Here is a 24,082-nt window from a genome sequence, read left to right as displayed (position 1 = left end):
TTTGCCTGGTGGAACACATTCGCTTTATTACTCTAGACAGTAAATAAACCTCCCCTTTGACCCATTGGGGACATTATCTCTGTCTTCCAAGGCCCTTGGTGATACAGACACCCTTGAAGAGATAGCCTGGAACAGAAGCTGTCAGTGCCTCTGGTACAAGCCTGCAGAAATGTGAGAGATCTATGGGAATTATCTCCCAACACCTAGCAGTCCAAATACAGGTTACAAATACAGCATCAATCTTTCTTTGGCACAATCTGAGATGAATCACGGGAGATAAAGGCATAGTAAATGAGTGGCAAGTTATGTACAATACAATTAACAACCCTTCTAACCTCATTTCTGTATGATCCCCTCCTCCCTCCTCCCTCCACCCCCACACTTCTGGTTTATGGAACTACTCGTGGTTTTCTGCCTTATTCTGTCACCCTTCCCCTTCTTATTCTGTATATCTGGGTAACATTAGTTTAAATTAACTTTACAGTAGCTCCCCACTTATCCATGGTTTTGCTTTCCACTATTCATTTACTTGCACTCAACCACAGTCTGAAAATATTAAATAGAAAATTCCAGAAATAAACAATTCGTAAGTTTTAAATTTCGTATGGTTTGAGTAGCGCAATGTGACATCACGCTGTCCTGGGATGTGAATCATCCCTTCGTCCAGTCTGTCCCACCAATTAGTCTCTTAGGGGCTGGCTTGCTTTTCAGACCAATTGTCAGAGTATCACACTGCTTGTGTTCAAGTAATCCTTATTTTATTTAATAATGGACCCAAAGCACAAAAAAATGCTTGCTTTAAATGAAAAGGTGAAATTTCTCAATAAGGAAAGGGAAAAAATCATTTGCTGGGATTGTTAACATCTGTGGTAAGAACAAATCGTCTATCTGTGACATTTTGAAGAAGGAAGCTGCAAGAGTTAAGGCCATGGTATGCGGTAAGCGCTTAGTTAAGTTGAAACAGGCATTAAGTTTGTACAAGAAGATATTTTGAGAGAGAGAGACCATATTCACATAACTTTTATTACAGTATATTGTTTTAATTGTTCTATTTTATTAATAGTTATTTTTATTCTCTTACTATGCCTAATTTATAAATTAAACTTTATCATGGGTATGTATGTGTCAGGGAGGAAGAAATTTTCTTTTACCCTCCCAGGCTCTTCTGGCTGATCTAAGAATTAAATTGACATGAGACAGAGTAATAGGAGAAAAGAAGTTAATAATGTGTATACGTGGGAGAGACCCAGGAAAATGAGAAACTTGCCAGAATGGCTGAAGCCCTCACTATAAATACCATCTTCAGCTAAAGACTAAAGAGGATGTTTGGGGTAGAGGTTTTGAAGGAGTATAAAGCAAATGAACAAACTGACTTCCCTGATGCAAACTGTTTGCTGATTCATTCTTTACTGAGAAATAACTTTAACCCACAGGCTATGCCCCAGGAAGGAGATAACAGGCTGCTAATTTCAGAAGAATGGGCAGACCCTCCAGAGTTCCTCCTGAAGATTCACTGAGGTTAAGAGGAATGTAGCACCCTGTAAAATGCTGATTGTTCTCACCTTTCCTGTTCCATCCAGGGTGATTATTTAGTCCCTCTTTGGAATGGGAGGGGGCCTGCCCTAGGCCTGACCAGGAACTCAGTGCTCTCAAGTGCATCTTAATTCCATTGTCTTCTCCGACTTCCAACCCTTGCCCCAGGAAGGGCTCCCTCTGGGAGCTCCAGGGAGAAATCTATAGCTTTTGTCTCTTGCTTTCAGCGTACTTTTCGCATCAGAACTTTTTTTCCCCTGATGAAAAAGGAATTTTTTGGCTCATTGATTCTGCATATCATTAAAAAAAAATCTCATTTGCTCTCCTCCTCTACTTATTGTTGGTCATTATTTTTAAGATTAGAATGAACAAAACCCCCAATACATATATCTAATCTCTTGGTTAAGGCAGCAAAGATAGGACCAGTCATGATGCGGAAATATAAACAGAAATCTTGCAGCCTAATTACCTTTCAGATTTCTAGATAACCAAGATTCCTCATTAGGATAACATAAATCTCTCCTTTTACCAATTGTTTATATTCTTTAAAAATTGTCCTTTTATAAGCTTTAGGAAGAGATAATTCATTACCCATGATATGGGTAACAAAATGCATTGGTTTGTTTTGTAATGTTGCTCATTTGTTTCAGAAGTCATTGAGAACATTATTCTGGGAAGATTTTTTCAGTTAGGGCAGGTATGTCAGAACAGATAGAGTATTTTTGATCTTATTTTCCTGAGGCATTATGGCCTACTCTAAAAGAAATATTGAAGGGTCTTCTCTAAATAGAAGTGAGAATCTATAGGAAAGAGAAAAATCACGACAGGAAAGGCAAATATATAGTAGCATTGACGATCACTTAAATAAACCAGTATGCAGATTAAAAAATAATAAAAGATTGTTAAGATTATCCATTCTCTATAACACAAAAGTGAAATCATAAGCGTATTTGTCTTTCTTCCCTGTGATTTGATGACTATCTTTAGTGTTATGTTTGGATTCCTCTCTTTTTTTTGTGCATGTATCTATTACAGAGTTTTGGGTTTGTGGTTACCATGCTTATATATGGCAATGTTTATGTGTGACTAGTTTAAGTTGCTGATCTCTTAAGTTCAAATGCATTTTTAACAACCCTGCATTTTCACTCCACTCCCCATGTTTACTTTTTTTGATACCGTATTTCATATCTTTTTGTTTTGTGTATTTATTGCACATATAGAAGGGTTTACTACTTTTGTCTTTTGACCTTCTTTTATATGTAGTTGATTTACTACCTTTACTGTATATTTGCTTTCACCGAGCTTTTTCCTCTCGTAGCTTCCATGTTTCTAGTGGTGGCCTTTTCTTTTTCACTTAAGTCAGTCCCTTTAGCATTTCTTATAAAGCTGGCTTGGTGGTGCTGAACTTTTCTAGCTTTTCCTTGTCTGTAAAACTTTTGATCTCTCCATCAAATCTGAATCAGATCCTTGCCGGCCTGAGTACTCTTGGCTGTAGGTTTTTAATATATCATGCCAGTTTCTTCTGGCCTGCAGAGTCTGTGCTGAAAAGTCAGGTGATAGCCTTAAGGGAGTTTCTGTGTACATAACTTGATTTTTCCTTGCTGCTTTTCATATTCTCTTTAATTTTTGCCATTTTAATTACAATGTGTCTTGGTGTCCTCTTTAGGTTGATCCTGTTTGGGACTCTGTCTAGACCTACATGTCTGTTTCCATTCTCAGGTTAGGGAAGTTTTCAGCTATTATGTCTTCAGATATGATTTCTCCCTCTCTCTTCTTCTGGGAACACTGGAGTGTACTTGATGTTGTCCTAGAGGTCTCTTAAACTGTCTTCATTGATTTTTATTCAGTTTTCTTTTTTCTGTTCATCTTCAGTGATTCCTACCACTCTGACTTCGGCTGGCTGATTCATTCCTCTGTATCATTTAATCTGCTGATTCTTTCCAGTGTCTTTTTCATTTCATCTGTTTGAGTTCTTTATATTTTCTAACTTGGTTAACAACTTCTAACTTCTCATTCTGTTCATCCAGTCTTCTCCTGAGTTCTCTGGATACCTCCTTTTTTGGAATATATTCCTCTGTCATCTTATTTTGCCTAATTTTCTGTTTTTATTTCTATGTATTTGGTAGATTGGTTACACTTCCTGACCACGGAGAAGATGTCCTATGTGCCCTGATAGCTCACTCCTCTCCGGTCATCAGAGCTATATGCTCCAGGAGAACCCCTATGTGGGCTGTGTGGGTCCTCCTGTTGTGGCCGGCTGAGTACTGTGGGAGGTCTGGTAGGTGTGGTTGCCTTTGCTCTGGCTGGTTGCCACGCCCTGCCTTGTGCAGAAGCTGCCAGGTACTAGTTAGCAAGGCCAAATCATGAGGTGCTGGCTGCAGAGTCCCTGGGGTCCCAGGGCTGGTGCTGGCCCACTGGTGGGCGGAGCCAGGCTCTGGGATGGGTGGTTGGGGGGCTGGGGTCACTGAGTCTAGTGTTAGATTGCTGGTAGGTGGAGCTGTGTCTCTTCCCAGCTAGTGTTTTGGCCTGAGGCATCCCAGTACTCGTGGGCAGGGCCAGGTCCCAGCGCTAATAAACTTGAGGAAAGATTCCAAAATGGCACTTGCCAGCGCCATTGTCCACATGGTAGAATGAGTTTCCCCAGATTTGCTGCTGCTAGTGTCTATGTCCCCAGGGTGAGTTCCAGTTGCCTCCTGCCTCTGTAGGAGGCTCTCCAAGATCTGTTGGTGGGACTGATCCAGGCTCCTTTCAAATGACTGCTTCTGCCCTGGGTCCTAGAGTGTATGAGATTTTGTGTGTGCCCTTTAAGAGTGGAGTTTCTATTTCCCATAGCCCTCTGGGTCTCCAGAAAGCCAAATGTTCTGGGGGCTCATCTTCTTGGTGTAGGACCCCCGGGCTGGGGAGATCAATGTGGGGCTCAGACCCCTCACTTCTTGAGAAGAACCTCTACAATTGTAATTAACCTCCTGTTTATCAATCACTTGCTTGGGGCGGGTATGGGTCTTGCCTCTACCATGTCTCTGCCCCTCCTACTCACCTCATTTCGTTGTTGTTCCTTCCTCGTAACTTTAGTTGTAGACGATCTTCTCTGCAAGTCTTCCCATCTTTCTCACCAATAATGCTCTGTAAACAGTTGTAATTTTGTGTGCTTGTGCAAGGAGGCAAGCTCAGAGTCTGCCTGCTCTGCCATCTTGGCCACTCCTCTGTGACCTTCACCATGCACTTACATTTTAAATGAAGCTATTTACTTTTAAACATGTGGCAAAACTCAGACTGGAACATAAAATCAATTTATTAACTAAACTTAGGGTTTGGTATTTAATGGTGATTGTACAAACCATTGGCTTCACAGATCAAAATATAAGATCAATACAAAAGACTTGTACATTTTTTCTCTTAAAAATAAATAATTCAAAGTACTAAAAGTTGAATTTTTCAAACCCAGAAAAGAGAAGATTTATGGTAGTATAGGAAACTAGACACTCTCCTTTTACTGGATAAATCCTGTGGAAAGTCAAACAGATGGTGAAGGATCAAACTTTAACCTATTCCAGGCCATCACAGTAGCACTTATTTCTTACCAGTGGAAGCCACACTTGCCAGAAGAAATGGTTTCAGTTCACATGATGGTTCTATTTAAAGGGGCAAGGTAAGAAGCGGTGGTGTTTCACAATCTCCTGCAAGGGCTCCATTAATTAAGCAGCAGTGCAAGATGGAATCAGAGCCCACGATTTCAGGATCCAAGCCCAGTTGTACTTCTAAGAGAAATACTTCTCTAAAATTATACTCTTCTATATCCCTATGCAATAGCTTGAACATTTATTTTTCTCAAATGCTGCGCCCTGCAGTTGATTTTGTTTTCAAGCTATTTCGGGAGCAGGTGCCGAAGCTTGGGAAACAATTTCAATGCATTCTGTGTTGTCACTTCTATGACTTCTTCCACTGAGATCCCTTTCACCTGGGCAATATATTCTGCTGAGATGGAAATGTTTTGGGGCTCATTCCGTACCTGAAACAGAACAACGCATATGCTAAATCACACATGACACTCACGGGAAGCAATCCTTGGAGACTGTAGATAAAAGAGAAGAAAATGAGTTGCTAAAAACAACTGATGAGCTCTTCTTTTTTTCAAATGGGGGGAGGTGAAGCTGAGAAGGCCCTGAACTTCAGCTCGTAAGGTACCGCCACAATGTTGATTGTAAGTCTGTGCTGCTCTTGAAAAGAGCCCTGGGGTATTAACAATTGAGGTCCCAGCACCTGGCAAATGAAGCAGTCTGCACATAGTGCACACTTGGCAACCTGCGTGACTGATGGATTAACTCTGCTTTGTTGCTCAAATGAGTGCTTGTAAAGGTCATGCTTTGCTGCTTGGCTATTTCACCTCACAGGCTACATTACAGTCTGATTCAAGTAATGCCATCGTGTGTCTGGAAGACTGCACAGAGCACGTACCCCTATTTCACTGAATCTAAGATGCATTTCTCCCCTATCTTAACATGTCTGAAATTGATATATATTTTATTGACATTCAATGGCATTACAAAGTATTATTGGTAGTGTTTTTTTTCCCTAATGGTCACAAAACAGTGGCACATCTACAATGAGTGGTATTTAGATTTGATGAAATATATTATTATTGTTATTATTAAGTTATCTACTCAGGATGATTATGTTCAGAGGAGTAAGATAACTGTTAAGTTTAAAAAAAATTTTTTTTTTGAGTAAAGGTAGATTTATTTAGAGAGATATATACTGCATAGAGTATAGGCTGTTTCAAACGGCAAGAGAAAGGCCACAAGGTGTGGGGGTTGGGTGCTCAGGTTAAAGTCAAAGTAGGTACACACTCCACAGAGTGCAGGCTGTCTCCAAAGAGGAGGGAGCAAGAAAGGCGGCCAGGGGCAGTGTTGCCAGTTTTTATGGGCTCTGTAGCTTCCCACGCCTACAAGTGGCAGGACTATTCCAACTACCCTGGGGAAGGCTCTGGGATTCCCAGGAATTGGGCTACCCATCCACTCTTTGACCTTTTGTGGTTAGCCTTGGGACAGTCATGGTGTCTGTGGGCATGTTATTTATCATGCTAATATGCTACAATGAGCGTATAATGAAGCTCAAGGTCTACTAGAAGTCAAATCTTCAGCCATCTTAATCCTCAAGGCGTACTGGGAGTTGAATCTTCCACCATTTTGGTGTTAACAGCTGTCATTCCGGGCATGGCTGTGCCCTGCCCCCTTCCCTCCTGTCTCATTTCTCCCATCAGAAATTTTATTCCCATAATCTTCTAGGGGTGCAGAGGGGTGATGATTCATCTTTTTCGAAACTACTTCCAGGCTGAGTAGGGGTGTTGATTCTGCCTATCAAGGAACACAAATCTCCGAATGCCTAAACTAGGGGCCCCAGGGGCAGGATAAAAAAATAATCTTGATAGTGTAGCCTAAGAAAACAAAGAAAAATGTGCACCAAGATTTAGGTTCAAGGACATTCAACATATTGTTTATAAAATAGTTGACCCTTGAATAATATGGGTTTGAACCGTGTGGGTCCACTTACATACAGATATTTTTCCAATAAATACTACAGTACCACAAGATTCAAACTTTGTTGAATCTACCAATGCAGAACCACGAAGACAAGGGCTGAATTCACAGATGCAAAACTGTAGATACAAAGGGTGAATACACGTGGATTTTCCATGGTGTGGGGTGGGGTGAGTGTTAGCACCTCTAACCCCTCCATCGTTCAAGGGTCAACTGTAAATAACAATATCAAGTTAACTATATTATGGTATATTAACACACTAAAATTTATGCATTTACTAAACCTGATGAAGAAAAGTATATTTATTGACATTTATATATGTTCATCACATAAAAGCAGGTTATGAAATGATGTGTTCAGGCTAATCTTACTTTTATGAAAAATATATATGTGTACATATATGGATATAAAAAAACTAGGACATAAGAACATGCATTTATTTAGTGCTTGCTGTAGGCAAGGTTTTGTTCTAAGCTTTTCATGGAATCTGTCATTTAATCCTCAAAATAACTCTGAGATGGGTACTATTATTATTAGCATCCCTTTTTTATAAATAAGAAGGTATCCTAAACAGCTAGTAGGTAGCCCAGTTGAGGTTTAGACTTGAGCAATCTGACATGAGAGTTTACACTTTAACCACTATATTATAGTGGTAACCTTTCAGTGGTAGATGGCTCTATTTTCTTGTTTATGATTTTCTATGTTTTCTAATTTTCTAGAACAATCATATTTTGCTTAAAAAGAATATGCAATTTAAAAATTCAATTATTCAATACATATTTTCAGTACCTGTTTAGTACCTGTTTAAATCTAGATGCCAGAGACTCACTATTTTTATCAAATCATCTAAATACAATTATAAAACTGAGTCACAACAGCATTTGAAATTCATTGCTGTTTAGGGAGAAAAAGCTAGATTCTTCTCCTTCTATTTCACACAGTAGTAAGAAGGTAATTCTGTACCATTCTGTCCTACACTCAAACAAAAAAATAACTAGTTATGGTCCTTTATTTTCTCATTCCTCTGTCTTCTATATTCTTTTAAGGGCTGATTAATAAAAATAAGTAACTAATTGGTTGTTAATTAGGAAAATTCACATTGTAATCACAAATAATCATAATTTACTAAAAATTACATCATTACTACTCCCAAACCTCTGACTCTTGAGTGCCAGTCCTCCAAATCTGGGAGGCATGGAGACACAGATCTGATGGGCAGTCAGGGAACTTAGTAAGCTATACATTGGGAGGTGATTATAACATGCACTGTCTAAAGCAAATGAAGTAGATACTGTGGCTTCCTTTCAGAAAACTGCAATTTATAATAGTTCCAATATTTAAAATATGATTCTCTATATTTTTTGCCTACAATAACAAAGAGTACAGCAAAGATCACATAAATAAATCTATGACTATATCATATTGATATAGTACTTGAGCTAAAAGAAACTGAGCCTCATTTTAACATGCTAGTTAAAATAAAAATAAACATTTATTGAGCATCTACTATATACCAGACCCTGGTAGGCACTTTCATATATATTACTTCATTTAATCCTTACTGTAATAATTCAAAGTATTTTATTATTATTTTGCCCACATTTTATAAAAGAAGAAACAGTTTCAGAGAGCTTAAGTAACTTGCCCAAAGTCACAGAGGTAGTGGGCAGCAGAGATGGAATTTGAATCCAGGTCTTTCTCACTCTAGACAATGAGCTTTTTACTATACTGGTCTAGATTTCAATATTACAAAAATTAGGACATGGCATATATAAAATAATATTCTTTGGAGCATAATTAGCTATATTTAGAAAAGACCTGAAATTAAGTTAACATAACCTCTTAACCTAGCATTAAAACAGGATTCCTTCATATTTACACTGTAATGAGAAACACAGCTAAACCAAAAATAGTTCAAATAGTTCAAATGAAAGATACAATTTAAATAATGTAAATATCAGAAAATCATTTACCTGTTTTTCTGGTCCTAGTGCAGGTGAATCTGTTTCTAAGCAAATTGAAGTTAAAGGCAACTGTTTCACAAGTTTCTGCTTCTTAGAGGAAAGAGAAAGCTAGTAAGTTTAAAACATGAAAAATAAAGACCAAAAAAAAGGAGCATTAAACCAAGATGAGAATGCATTTTACTCTGCAAGAATCTATAATTCATGCTTTAATATTAAATCAATAAATGTTCGCTATGTTCTCATCATTCTACTATTAACAGATTTAAACAGAAACATTCTTTGCCAAAAATTATCCAAAGCTTCCAGGGACCGAAAAAGTAGTATAGCAAAAAATGAAGTACATCTAGCAAGAAGCACCTGACATCACGTGTCCACTGAAAGATCCAGAGAGATTTCTGTTGTTTCTCCACCACCATCACCACCACACTCAGTGTTTCTTTCCACTGCTCATTTTAAATCACTCATGGCTTTATGTTTATAAAACCACAATTCATATGCACATTTTAAATTTTAGATTGGGTGGTAGATGATTTTATTTTGTTCATGATTTTCTAAGGACTACAGTGAACACAATGAGTATTATACCAAAAACATAATTCTCTTGCAGCTACTGTACTTTTAAAGTAAAAAATGGGAAGGAGATACATTAGGCAAAGTGAACACTGTTAGAATAAACTGTTTTAAGGTTAAAATTTCAAAAGCACAGAAATAGGTATATTTATGCACTTTTGGTAGCATGAAAGTTAAACTAGTATAAACCTCCATGAAGGAAACATGACAACATAACCAAAAATTTAAGATGTATACCCTTTTTTTTCCCAGTGATTTCATTTATAGGCAACAACTACAAAAGTGAAAATGTGTATTTGTGGATGTACAAAGGCATTCACTGAGTACAGTTTACAACAGTGAAAAATGAGAAACAACCTAATCTTTACTTGAGGTAATGCTTAAATAAATTATGGTGTATTCATATTGTGAAATATGCAGTCATTTTAATGACAGTTCATAGTTACAGATACAAATAAATACCTGTGAAGCTGACTCAAAACAAAACAAAAAGAATAAGGTATCTTCTTATTTTATCTGAATCAGTGTTAACAATGATTGTCTCTGAGTGGTAGGATTTGAGTTGTCTTGAAATTTGTTCTTTTCCATTTTCTACAATGTACAAATATTATCTTTAAAATTAGAATATATAGCATTTTAGTTTTGGCAAAGAAACAATACCACAGCTAAAGATTACTACTAGTTAAGAAATTCCTCTACAAATAATAAAAGTAGAAAAAATAAAAATAATCTTGGATTATCATTTAACTTGGCCTAACTGACATTTCAAGAACACTCCACCCAACAATAGCAGAATATACATTCTTTTTCAAGTATATATGTTCTAATCACCAAGACAGACCATGTACTGGGCCATTAAATTTCAACCAATTTAGAAGAATTAAAATCATACAATGTATGATTTTAGAATTAAACAGAATTAAAGTAGAAATCAGTAACAGAAAGATACCAGGAAAATCTGTAAGTATTTGGAAATTAAACAACACACTTTTAAACAATTGATATGGTCAAAGAGAAAGTCACAAGGTAAATTATACAATGTTTTGAACCAAAAGAAAGTGAAAATACAGCATATATCAAAATTTGTGGATTGCAAGTATAAGAAGTGGGTAGTGCTAATGCAACTCTAGTATTAAATGTATATATTAGAAAACATATGAGATTTTGAATAAATAATTTAAGATTCTACCTTAAAAAACAATAAAATGAAACTATAAAAAGGAGAATATATTATGATCAAGTAGAATGTATCCTAGGAATGCAAGGTTGGTTCAACATCAGAAAATCAATCAATATAATATAATCAATGGCAAAATAAAGAAAATACACATGATCATCTCAGTAGAAGCAGAAAAAGCATTTGACAAACTGAAAATGGAAATAAAATTGACAGAAAATAAAGTTTCTTAAAAAATAGAAAAGAAAGAACATTTGACAAAAATCCAACATCCATTTTTTATTTAACATTCTGCTGGTAGCTGTTTATAGTGAAATAAGACAAGAAAAAGAAATAGAAGAGCACAAATATTGGAAAAGCAAAGGTAAAGCTGTCTTCGTTTATAGATGACATGATTGTCTATATAAAAAATCCTGAAAAAAACCTACAAAACTCTACTAAAACTAATAATTTAGCAAGGTCACTTGATGAAAGTTTAGCATATAAAAGTCAGCTGTATTTCCATACACTAACAATGAATAATTGGTAACTTACTTTTAAAACAGTATCATTTAAAACAGAATGAAAAATATGAAATTTCTAGGGATAAATATAACTAAATATATGTAGGTTCTATATGCCAAAAATTATAAAACACTGATGAGAGAAATGAAAGATCCAAATAAGGAGATATACTGTGTTCATGTGAATTATCCCCAAATTGATCTATAGATTCAATACAATCCCAATAAAAACCTCAGTCAACTTTTTGTAGTTTTATGAAGCTGATTCTAATACATACGGAAAAGCGAAGAACTTGGAATAGTCTAAATGATTCTGAAAATAGATAAATATTTGGAGGACTCATACTACCTGACTTTTAAACTTACCAGAAATCTAATCATGATAGTGTGATACTGGCAAATGGACAGGCATGTACCAAGATAGATCAATGGTATAGAATTGAAAAATGAGAAACAGACCCTGATATAAGGCCAATTAGTTTTTTTTTTTAAGTGCCAAAGTAATTTAAGGAAGAAAGAATGGTCTTTTCCACAAATTGTACCAAAACTAGACATCTACTGGCAAAAAATGAATCTTGACTCATACTTCACATCATATATAAAATAGATCACAAACCTAAATGTAAAATTAAACATAAATCTTCTAGAAGAAAATATAAGAAAAAATTTTTGTGACCTTGGGTTAGATAAAATTTTTTTAGATATGACAGTAAAAGTACAAATCCTAAAAGAAAAATACTGATCAACAGAAGTTCATCAAAATTAAGAACTTCTGCTCTTTGAAAGACACTTCAGAAAATGAAAAGACTGGGAGAAGAAACTTTCAAAACATACAGCATATAGGACTTGTGTCCCAAATATATAAAAACTCTGCCAACTCAATAATGAAAAACAATATTGTTTTCCCCGCCCCTTCCTGCCAAAAGGTGCAAAATATTTGAAAGGAACTTCACCAAACAGAGAGATATGGATGTATGAATGGAAATTAAGCATATGAAAAGATGTGCTTATTTTAAATGTCATTAGCTACTGAAGAAATGCAAATGAAAACCACAAAGAATGATGACTCTACCTGTATCAGAATAGCTAAGAAAATGACAACACCAAGTGCTGGTAAGGATGCAGAACCAAAACTTTGACGTATGACTGGTGGGATTTCAAAATGATTCAGCCACTTTGGAAATCAGTTTGACAGTTTCTTATTAAGGTAAACATATACTTACCTTATGACTCAGCAGTACCACTTCCAGGTATTAATGTGACAAAAATGAAAATATATGTCCAAACAAAGATCTATGTGTGAATGTTTACAGCAAATCTATTCAAAATAGTCCCAAACTGAAACAATTCAAATGATCATCAACTGGTAGGTGGATATGCATATTACTCAACCATCAAAATAAATGGACTACTTATACATGCAGTAACATCGATGAACCCAAAAGCATTAAATAAAAGAAGCCACATCCAAAAGCCTACATAAATTATTTCATTTATATGACATGCTAGAAAAGGCAAAACTATAGGGACAGAAATCAGATCAGTGGTTGCCTGGGACGAGAGATAGAATGAGGGATTTACTAGAAAGAAACATGAAGCAATTTTTTTGGGATGATGGAAATATTCTCTATCTTGAATGTGGTGGTAGTTATATGCCAGTATATACTTGTCAAAACACACAAATTTATACACCTAAAAAGGGTGAATCACTATAGGCGTATTCCTCATTAAGCCTGAATTTAAAAATTGTAATTAAAAAAAAACCAGATAAATGATTGCTATTGAAGACTTTTTAAAAAATTGGCTATACTTCAATTCTATACTTACACTAGTTTTTGAATATTAATAGACAACTTACTGTATTTCATAGAATTTAAGGTGCCATTGATTGTTACATGCATCTCAATTTCACATACAATAAAATATGAAAAAACAAGTATCTTAAAAATGGTGAAATAAGTTAGATTACCTAAATTGGTTTTTGTTACATTGTTCATTGGTATAATTTATATACCATGATATTCACTCTTTAAAAGTATACAATTCAGTAGTTTTTACTATATTCACAAGGTTGTACAACCATCATCACTGTGTAATTCCAGTATATTTTCATCACTCTAAAAGAAACCCTTTACCCATTATTAGCAGTCACTCCTTGTTTTCCTTTTCCCTGGCAACCACTGATCTACTTTTCTGTCTCTATGGATTTGCCTAGTCTGGACATTGGACAAATGGAATGATATAGTATGTGGTCCTTTGTGTCTTGCTGTTTTTTTCTTAGCATAATGTTTTCAAGGTTCATCCATGTTTTAGCATGAATCAGTACTTCATTTCTTTTTATGGCTGAACAATATTCCATTGCAGGGGTACAGCACATTTTGTTCATCCATTCATCAGCTGATGGACATTTACATTTATACTTTTTGGCTATTATGAATAATGCTATAAACACTCCTGTACAAGTTTTTGTGTAAGTATGTTTTCATTTCTCTTGGGTATCTACCTAGAAGTGGAATTGCTGGGTCACATGGTAACTTTATATTTAATGTTCTGAGGAATGAAACTGAGTGGATGTAAAGTGATAACTCACTGTGCCTTTGATTTGTGTTTTCATAATGGCTAATGATATTGAACATCGTTTTATGTGCTTATTGGTCATTTGTATGTCTTTTTTTGAGAAATAGCTATTTAAACTCTGCCAATTTTTAAATCAAGTTATTTGTCTTTTTATTGTTGAGTTGTAACGGTTTTATATATTCTGGACACTAGACCCCTTATCAGATATATAATTGCAAATATGTTTCTCATTCTGTGGATTATCTTTTCACTTTCTTGATAGTGCTTTTGAGGCATGAAGGTTCAAATTTTCTTTTTATTGTTGAAGTTTTAAATTTTGATGATATCCAATTTAATCTATTTTTTCTTTGGTTTGCTTGTTCTTTTAGTGTCATAGCGAAGAAACCATTGCCTAATCCAAGATCATAAAGATTTATATCTGTTTTCTTCTAAGAGTTTTATAATTTTAGCTCTTACATTTAGTTCTCTGATCCATTTTTGAGTTACTTTTCATATAAGTGTGAAGTAGGGACCTAGGATTAATTTTTGTAATAAAACCAGAATAGTATCACAAATATATAATAAAAGTTCATATCTTAAAGTCTATTTCACAAAGTGTAAAATGAATTTTAATGAGAGAATTTACCTGTCCACTTCTAATGACAGAAGGCGGAATTGAGAAGAAGTACCCAGCTCTTATTCCTTCCATGGCTACAGATGGCCGACCGTCAAATGCATGAAGCAACACTTTGTCAGCACCTCTCAAAAATTAAAGATAAATCAGAGTCCTATTTTATTTCCTTAATGAGAGATTTCCCATTAATCAAATTGAGCAAGACAGATTTTAAGTAAATGTTGGCCACTGTGATATAAAGATAACGTTCTGTGACGTCTAAAACATAGATAAATACAGTGTTCAAATAGTAGAATAAAAATATAGTATATTCTTAATCTTTAGAATAAAACAAATTAAATTGAAATACAAGTTTTTAAGTTATTATTTAAACTTCCTATACCATCATACCTTTTCTAAAAGTTTGTGACCTGTCAAATTACTGTTCTTAATAGGTTTTTAAGCAGTCAAATTGTCCTTAACAAGAACGCTAGTGGAAGAAGAAACAGGGAGATAAATGACCTATAAATTCAATAGTCAGAGTTGGCTTCTAAAAACTACCTCTAGTTGTCAAAGGATGGCTGCTCAGCCTGCATGAAAATCATGCTCTAGGTGATTCCAGAGTGGCTTAGTCCTCAACACTGAGAAATACAATGCTTTCTTGTTGCAGGCAATTACATTTACTTCACTGTTTGGTGCTGTTTTTCAAATGGTAGGTGTGACATTTAGTGGGTTACAATCATAAGTAAGTTATGAAATCAATTTAATGGGTCAAGACTGGCCAGCATGTGCTTGTATGATACCTATTACAGATAGCTATACACACATACATATAGATGTACTGCTTCTTAAACTTTGGTCAGTTTTCTGTATGTGTATACACTGAATCTCAAAGTCTTAGAACCAAAATGTGTACATACTGAGTTTCAAAATAAAATATACTTCTTAGTGTGAATGGCACATTAAACATTTTGAAAAGTAATCCAATAAGAAGTATTTTTACTTCAGGAACAACTGGTGAAGATGACAGTGCATTTTACGTACGATGGCCATAATCTGTATAGTACAAGCCAGAAAATATGCAAAACAGTAACCCAATTATATCACCATTCTTTACTTTGTTTTTTCCTCTCTCACTAATCAGCTGGTTAAGCTGACTAAAATATAAGAACTGATAATTTTTAAATTAAGGAATATAATTACTTGATTCAGTTTTTCATTTGCTTTATCCTGGTCTCATAATCATAATCACACTGAAAACCTTGTAAATAGTAGGCTGATTTGCAAAACCATCTTAGTTGATTTCCATCTCTACCCTCAACCCATTTCCTTTCCTTTAATAAATCAAATAAAACATAGCTTGTTGTACAAGAACATGGACTAGAATTGTCAAACTGAAACGTTAAACATATTTTTTTCAGGAACCTAAATACCTTGCTCATTTAAGAGGCTGATGGTGGGTCTTCCAGCTGAGCGTGAGTGAACATTTCTGTTTAACAAACAAAAAAATTCCTTCTAAGTACTTAATATAAAAGTATTATTTTTGCTATACTAAAGAAATGCAGAGAAAAAGAAATGCAGATCTCCATTTCAGGAGAATCATTATTAAATTTGCTCTATAAATATTAATAAAGAAAGATGATTAATTAACCTACAAAGGCAAATTTAGTCTTTTGGCTAACTGGACCTGTCTGATTAGGACTTGTCTTTGCTCTTCCTTCTGATCATCAGTGCCAGCAATTCTAGGGGAGAAATCTAGTCCAACCTGTAACAGAAAAATAAAACAGAATTACATGTTTATGGTTTAACAAACCCCAAAAGATGTACTATGGAGCAATACTGTCCAAGAGAAATACAATGGGAGCCCCAACAACAGTCACGTACACTTTACATTTTCTAGTAGCCACATTAAAAACACTAACAAGAAACAGGTGAAGTTATTTTAATAATATGCTTTAATCCACTGTATCTAAAACACTACCATCATCATTATTAGACAGTAATATTATTATTTCAACACACAAATAAACATCATTGAGTTATTTTATGTTCTCTTTTGGGGGGATGGCACTTTGAAATCCTCTGTGCTTTTTACCTTGCTAGCTCATCTCAGTTTGTACCAGTCACATTTCAAGTGCTCAGCAGTTGCATGTGGTCACCACACTGGACAGTGAAGATGATAAATGACTGCTTCCCTCGATACTACTTTGGCATACATTGCTATAACCTATATTCTGAATGTGTTATTCTTATCATTTATCTTTAGTTAGAAGTGGAGTTCATTACCAAGGGATACAATGATTCACAACTATAAATTATTTAATAAAAAATGTTCTTTAATTATAAGCTACAACCTATTTAAAGTATCCTTGAATATACTATTTTAACTAACCAGAGAGATAACTCTATTTAAGCAAAAGTAAAAAAAAAAAAAGGAGCAAAGTATATTGAAATGTTAATAAAGTAGTTTTCTTCCATTAACATAAGCCTATGGTGAGGCTTTCTATTGTTTTATCCCTAAGCGCTTTCAAGGAGGTACTGACAAATTATTATTCTTCTGAACAGGGTGAACTTAATTATCCAAGTCTATTATAATCACCAATATTGAATTAAGGATTATCTTTATATATCACATGAAAGTCTGAATTAGAAATCATCTGATCAGCTAGTAGGTATTTACCTCTCCAATTGCCAACAATCGATCCTTATAATTCTCGATAATGGGCAAAGCTACGTCCAAATCCTGGGAGAAAAAAAGTAAATTTATTAAAATCTGAGAGGGGAATTGATATTTTATAAACACCTATTATATCCCAGACACGATGCTATACTGGGTCCTTTATGTACATTCAATATCTAGAGGAAGTAGAGGAATAATAATTCTTCCATAATGGTCAATACTTCTACCTGGAAATTTGAGTTACAAGAACATGACTTTTTATGAAGATTCCCACTTGAACACTTCCTTCTGTTTAGGAGGCATTTCCTGGCACTTAGGAGGACTGATTTAAATTTTCTGGAATAGCTGAGCAAGAGAGCAGAAAGCCACCAGGGGGTCACCTTTGTGAGTGAGTTTTGGGGAGTTACATTCTTCTCTTATGGTACTAATGGTTTGTGAGTTATAACAGTGAAAATTCCATACATCATTTGCATTATTTTCACTGATTTCTTTTGTCTTTATAGTCCTGCTTAGCCTATTTTTGTCTTAAAGGTTCAACAATGTAAATACTAAACATCACATACGTGCTTGCATGTCAACTACCGAAGTAATGGTATACCATTGGTTTCCATGACATTACTACCTCTACTTAAAGAGAATTCCTCCACTTAAAAAGGCAAGGGAAAGACAAATACATGAAATATTTGCTTCTAGATATTTTAAACTACTTTAAGGATTTTAGTCTCAGAATATGTAAATTAAAGGTACTTCTACTAAGGATAATCAGAACAAGGGAGAATCAAGAAAAGGGAGGTACAGCAGAAGGGGGAAGAACAGGAGATTTTATAATTACATCACGAGAAAGAGAAAAGAAGAGGAGGGAGGGTAAACTCAGGCCTTAGACATTCCAGTAGATTCAATGATGGAGAATAATACTGTCAGGAGCTAAGAGTATATAACCCCAGGTATCAGAGATACCTGGGTGTCTGACAATAGCTGAGTAGGTCAAAATGTCAAGCAAAGATGTTCCTCATCAAACATCCAAACTACTATGTGTCTCTGGAACCTCAGAGGGACTGGAGGAGTTGGAGAGATTACCCAGGAAATGTTTGACACTTAGAAAGTCTTAAGTCTGAAAGAAATTGCACATTTGGATGAAGACCAGATACAGGGGAAAAAATGCTTCTTGGAAAATGTATTATCTATAAAAAGAAGCAAAACAAATTTACAATGAGACCATTACAATTCCTATGAAATATTTTGGAAGTTTCTCGTAAGCCAAGGATAGTAAGTAGAAATTAACATAATTCATATCACTAATTTAATATATATAAATGTATTTGTATGTGTGGTCTATCATTTTATTTTAATAGATGTAAAAATATTTATTAAGGACAATCATAAGTCTATTTCTGACTTCAGTTTTATTCCCACTTCCTCCATTAAGGTCTCAAGTTCCTTAACAGCTAAGGGTTCTGTTGTGGGGTTTTTAAATATCCTATACCTCTATATCCTATGATTGTGAATACTACCACTACATAATTATTCACGATTTACAAATAAGGAAATTGAGACTTGGCAAAGGTTAAGTGCCACAGATTGTAGAAGCCAATAGGCCAAGTGTCTTTGACTTCAAAGCCCATGCTGTTTCCACTATGCTGCTGAAAGAAGAAAAGAGAGAGAAGGAAGGGAAGGAGGAAGAAAGGGAAGGAAGAAAGAAGGACAAAGGGGAGGGAGGAGGGGACACTTACTCTGAATGATTTAAAATATTTAGAACAGATTTTTTATTAAATAAAATGTTTAGTCTTCAGAACCTTTAGAACAGGGGTCAGGTGTGTAACAGAAACTAGTGAAGTGGGTTAACTAGTGAAGACAGGAATCAACTGGACAGCACATGCCCTGCCTGCAGGGGGCAGCAGATTGTGGCCAGTGAATTGTGATGCCCCAGGGTATGGCGGGGGCCTAAATCCTGCCTGGTAATAGTAACTATAAATAAATTAATTCAGGAATATGCTGAAAGATTTGTGTGATGCTAGGCAATTTTCATTTTAAAAACCAAGGTAATTTAGTGAATATTTTCTACATACCTAACTTTGTACCACATATTGGGAGCTTATAATCTAATCAATACATGAAAACTAAACCAAGACATGAACTACAAGCACGTTAGGAATACAACTGCTTAACAGTGGTCCTTCCCAGAGGGCTTTCTTGAGATGTGATGAGTTCCCATCTGCTTTCAGAATCTAAAATTACCTGAATATTGCCGATATCTTAATTAATTTTGTAGTTATACCATCCTGTCAGTTCTACACTCATGCCAAAAATATGCCAAATCCACCCACCTCTCTTCCACTCTACTGCTACCACTGGTCCAAACCACCATCGTTTCTCACACGGACATCGTAATAGCCTCCTAACTATTCTCCCTTCTTCCTTTTTTGCCCTCTTCAAAATCAATTCTTCACACCATTGCCAAGGAGATCTCCTCAAAACAGAAACCATATCCTGTCACTCCTCACTTTAAATCCCCCATTGATGTAAACTACAATCCAACAAGGCCCCGTATGAGGTGGTCGGTGATCCCTGCCCAATCCCTCTGACCTCATCACTGTTACTTTCCCTTCCCCGTCGTCACATCAGTCCTCTTTCTTGACCACATCAAGCTTATTTCTACCTTAGGACCTTTGTGCTTGGTTGTTTCCTTTGCCTGTAACACTCTGACCCCTCCCTTTGCATGGTCAATTCCTTTGTAGCATTGAGGCTGCAGTTCAAATGTCACCGCCTCAGAGAGGCCTTCTTTGACCTCACAAGCTAAAAACCAACATCCATAATCCCCAACACACAATCTTGGTTCATGGGCTTTAAAGCACTTACTATTACCTAAAGTTTTCCTGTGAATGTATCTATTTGCTGATCATCTGTCTGCCCCCACCTAGACTCCAGCTTCCATGAGAAGGATTTGACTCTAGTGCTTAGAGCAGTGCTTGGAATACAGTAGGTGCTCAGTAAACACTTGTTGACTGACTATCTAAATGAACGCCTATTAGTATAATCTCTACATAAATGAAAGAAATACTGTATCTTGTATCTTTATTTTTTCTGGATATTTTATCACTTTTTGCCAAAGCAATGTGACAACATGATAAGAAAATGTGAAAGCAAGTTGCCTATAACTCGACCAGATCATCACTGCTAGTAGCATTTCTATATTTTTCTCTTTAGTCTTTTCCTTAGAGAATATATTTTCACCTGGATGTGACTCATAGTGAATAAACCATTTGGTGTCCTGCTTTTCTCCCTACACTACACTGTAAACATTTCCCACGCTGCTACATAAACATTACAATCTTCATTTTTCGTAAATGCATTATATTTAACACTCTACAAGTTAACTAGTTATTCCTTTATTTCTGAACCTCTAGGCTGTTTCTACTTTTTCTCTATTATAAATAATGCTGCAATGAACATCTTTGTAGAAGACAGAATTTTCTTTTGGATTATCACCTTGGAATATAAATCAGAAAGAGGAGGATTACTAAGTCAAAAGGTGCTATTATTTTTTATGGTTCTTGTTTCATAGGACTGTTACCTTTAAAGTGACACTTCTTTGATCTTCTGGTGAAACTCCTTGAACTGGGTGAACACCCAAGCATGGCAGGACAAACCCATTATACCTAAAAATGTAGAACAAATTAAGAAAGCAGGAATATTAGACTAGGAGACAATGTTACTCTAAAGAACAAGTAGGAAGGGATTTTCTTCGCGCTATGTTTTTAAGATTTCTTTCTTCTTATTCTCTAAAAACATACTATCAATATGACATCATAACTGCATCCTTATTAACAACTCTTCCTAATTCTTAATGAGAAGTAGCACCTTTCTGAAAGCTTCATGATCTTTTCAAATTCTCCTGAATGTTCAGCAACCACCACAAGAGCCATAACATTGGCCTGAAACAAAAATGAATAGAATAGTTAAGAGTTTCAAACAACATACATCCAAGATAATTAAATAAAAAGTTAAAGTCTTCTGTGTTTTCAGTTATCCTTGCTCACTCACACTTCATGATATAATCACAATGGCTATCACTGAGTAGTCACTATGTTTCAGGCACTATGTTCAGTGAATATAAATATTAGCTCATTTAATCTATCTACCCCTATGCCATAGGCACTGCTATAATCCACTGCATGGCTCAAGAGACAGAGTTTTGGATGGAGCCAAATAACTTGCCCAAGATCATTAGGCCTGTGTAAAACTCCATGTAATCTCCCATAGTGAAAGATGGCTGTATAAAAAAGTGTACTGGCAACCATTTCTGACTGTCACATTCAGGGAAGACCACAAAATGCTAGTTACAATGAATTTCATAAACGCTTCCAAAAATTAGTAATTTTTTTCCCAAGCAAATCAGAATGCTTCAGAAAACTTTTATAATTTCTCCAAGAACTCCAGAATAATGCTAATTTAAGAACTGACAGAATCTGTTCCATGTTGCTGGTGAGCGTGGTGGCTGCGGGAACATGTCCTGGATTCAGACTATCTTCTATCGTTTTATTAATGGGCGTCTTTGGACATGTATAATCTCTAGGCCTTAGTTTCATCATCTACAAAATGGGTAACGGTTGACTATAAAATAGCAGCTTCCTCAGAGGGTTGTGGTGAAACATTAAATGAGATAATGTGAAGAACAGGTGTAGCTCACTGCCTGGCACATAGTAAATACTTAATAAATGCTACTTTTTATTAGCTTTTTATCACTGAGGCAAACTCAACATAGTAACTCTAAATTTCAATCTGTTTTAGATCAAAATTAGCAGGAAAACAAAGCAACAAAAAAGGGCAATTATAGATATTGACTTACTTTCTTGGCTTTCTCCAACACATCATCCAGATCCTAAAATAAGCATAAGTAATCACAATTATTTTGGATAGATAAGAACCTGTTCCTTGGCTGTGTAGATCAATGTAGTTGAGGCACCATAAAGAGTGACAATGATAATGGGGGAGGGTATAACTCAGTGGCAGAGAGGGTGCTTAGCATGTATGAGGTCTTGGGGTCAATCCTCAGTATTTCCACTAAAAATAGTTAAAAAGATAAATAACTTAATTATTCCCCTCAAAAAAACCTAACTAAATAAATTAAAAAAAATTTTTTTAAAAGAATGACAATGATGGCAAGGAACAGGGTAGTGGAATGTGCAGAGCCTGCACTGCTCCACCTTCTGTTTACTCTCAGTAAAATCTGGCTTCTGTTCCCACTCCACTATAACAGAAATTGTTATTCTCAAATATAAAGGACACTTCTCTGTGCTCCTACTCTCCTCCTCAGCAGCAATTGGAATCTCTCACTTGTCCACTCCTTTCCCGAAATATTTCCCACTCATTAGCTTCTGCAAATACTACTCTCCAACTGGCTACTACTTTTCATTCTGGCTGTCTCTCCTCTATCTGATTTCAGGACCTTATGCTTCTCTCTCTGTACTCACCTTAAGTGATCTCATGACTATGCTCACTTTGCTAATGAGTCTTCAATTTTTATCTCTAGCCTATAATTCTCTCCTGAACCCAAGATTCACATTTTAAAATGCCCAGATGATATCTCTACTTGGATGGATACTGGGTTTCAACCTGTGCCAAACATAACTCTTTTCTCCCCAACAAACCTATTCCTTCTGCCTGCCCTCTCCAACCTGTCTTCCCCCATCTCACTAAACAGCACCACCATCTCTCCACAGCATCCTCAAGTTCTCCCTTTCTCTCCCCTTCTACATCCAATTCCTCTCAGCTCGTACTATAGATTCTATCTCTAAAATATGCCTTGAATCCATCTGCTGCTCTCAAACTCCCCTGCAACCACCATCTCTTATCTACAAACTGCAAAAGCCTCCAAACGGGTCATCTAACTTTCACTTCTGCTCTCTTCTATCTATGAGCCACACATGAGCAAAATGGTTTTTAAATGGATATCAGGTCTCCTTACTCTCCTTAAAAACAAAAACAAAAACAAAAACCTTTTACTGGATCCTCATTGTGCTTCTAATGAAATCCAAACTCCTTACTGATCTACCTCACCTATCCTTTGCAAACCTCTTCGGTCTGGTTTTATGCTCAAGCTCCATCCAGTAGCTTGGCAGTGCCAAGTTCTACCTTGTTTGGAGGCCTGCAACCTGCCTGCTTTCCTCACCACCGTACGTCCACCCCCTTGCTTGTCTGGCTTTATAGTCCCAACTTAAGTGTCACCTCTTGAGACGTTTCCATCTAAAATAGACTCCACTCTTCCTTTTATATTATTAGCCTTTAGTTTTCAATGTAGTGGGTAAAACACTTTGAAACCCCGATTTTGTAGTATGTGGTTCTTTCTGTTTGCTTCTCTCCCAATTAGAACTGGAGCACGCGGCGTGTTGGAGCCAGCCGGTGTTTTGAGGACCGCTTCCTGGGGAAAGTGGATTCTCAGCCAGGACCTGTGAGGCCGGTGGATAAACAGCCGGGCCAAAGCAGGCAGAAGGACTCCAGTAGCCGGGAACAGCAAATAAAAGCCACGTGGAGATAGAAGGTTTATCTTTATTCAGGATCAGAAAGAAAAATCAGTGCGACTAAGATTAAACAGGGAGTAAGGAGCAAATTGCACAGGGCCATAGACAGAGGCCTGGGAGGATTTGAGGCTTCGTCCTAAAGGAGGAGAGCAAGATAACCTGAAGGGAAGAACGGGGGCCTCCCCTCTCCCACGGGCCCGGCCTCGCCTTCACGTACGCGGTCAAAGTCCGGAGCGGAGAGGTGGCAGTGACAGTCCACCAGCCCTACGCCCGCCGCCCCCATCGCCTCAGCCACTGAAGCTCTCCTCTCGCCCGCGGAGTCCCAGCCGGAACGCTGCCGCCGCGGCGGGCCAAGTTTCCGGCCGGACGCTTGCTCCTTCCTCCCGGGACACCCGCTCTTCCGCTCCCAGAGTTCCCGCCCACAGTTCAA

The 24,082-nt window shown here is 36.4% G+C and overlaps 1 protein-coding gene across 5 annotated transcripts; it reads right to left on the bottom strand.

The window, feature by feature from the left end:
* Positions 1-4,804: 4,804 nt before the first annotated feature.
* Positions 4,805-24,041, bottom strand: TATDN3 (TatD DNase domain containing 3). Of its 5 annotated transcripts, none has more exons than XM_031690017.2 (10): positions 23,870-24,041; positions 21,981-22,013; positions 20,993-21,066; positions 20,706-20,790; positions 17,135-17,197; positions 16,110-16,219; positions 15,888-15,943; positions 14,488-14,600; positions 9,045-9,125; positions 4,805-5,542 (listed from the first exon to the last, which is right to left on the bottom strand). In XM_031690017.2, exons 1-10 carry the CDS (start codon positions 23,933-23,935, stop codon positions 5,399-5,401), a joined length of 825 nt encoding a protein of 274 aa, XP_031545877.1. In that variant the 5' UTR covers positions 23,936-24,041; the 3' UTR covers positions 4,805-5,398. The 5 variants fall into 5 exon arrangements, with proteins under 5 accessions (XP_031545877.1, XP_006198821.1, XP_072804610.1 ...); XM_006198759.4 differs by having other exon boundaries at positions 9,045-9,122; positions 23,870-24,013; XM_072948509.1 differs by lacking the exon at positions 15,888-15,943 and having other exon boundaries at positions 14,488-14,602; positions 23,870-24,015.
* Positions 24,042-24,082: the final 41 nt, after the last annotated feature.

The sequence above is a fragment of the Vicugna pacos genome, chromosome 23 (genome assembly GCF_048564905.1).
Source record: "Vicugna pacos chromosome 23, VicPac4, whole genome shotgun sequence".
Taxonomy (NCBI): domain Eukaryota; kingdom Metazoa; phylum Chordata; class Mammalia; order Artiodactyla; family Camelidae; genus Vicugna; species Vicugna pacos.
Note: the sequence above shows the minus strand (reverse complement) of the source record. Positions and strands in the feature narration are given on the sequence as shown.

Coding starts and splice junctions, on each gene's coding strand:
- TATDN3 (XM_031690017.2), bottom strand. CDS start 23,935: ATGGGGGCGGCGGGCGTAGGGCTGGTGGACTGTCACTGCCACCTCTCC. Junction 21,067..21,980: donor TGTTGGAGAAAGCCAAGAAA/GTAAGTCAATAT, acceptor TTTTTGTTTCAG/GCCAATGTTATGGCTCTTGT. Junction 20,791..20,992: donor ATCATGAAGCTTTCAGAAAG/GTGCTACTTCTC, acceptor CTACATTTTTAG/GTATAATGGGTTTGTCCTGC.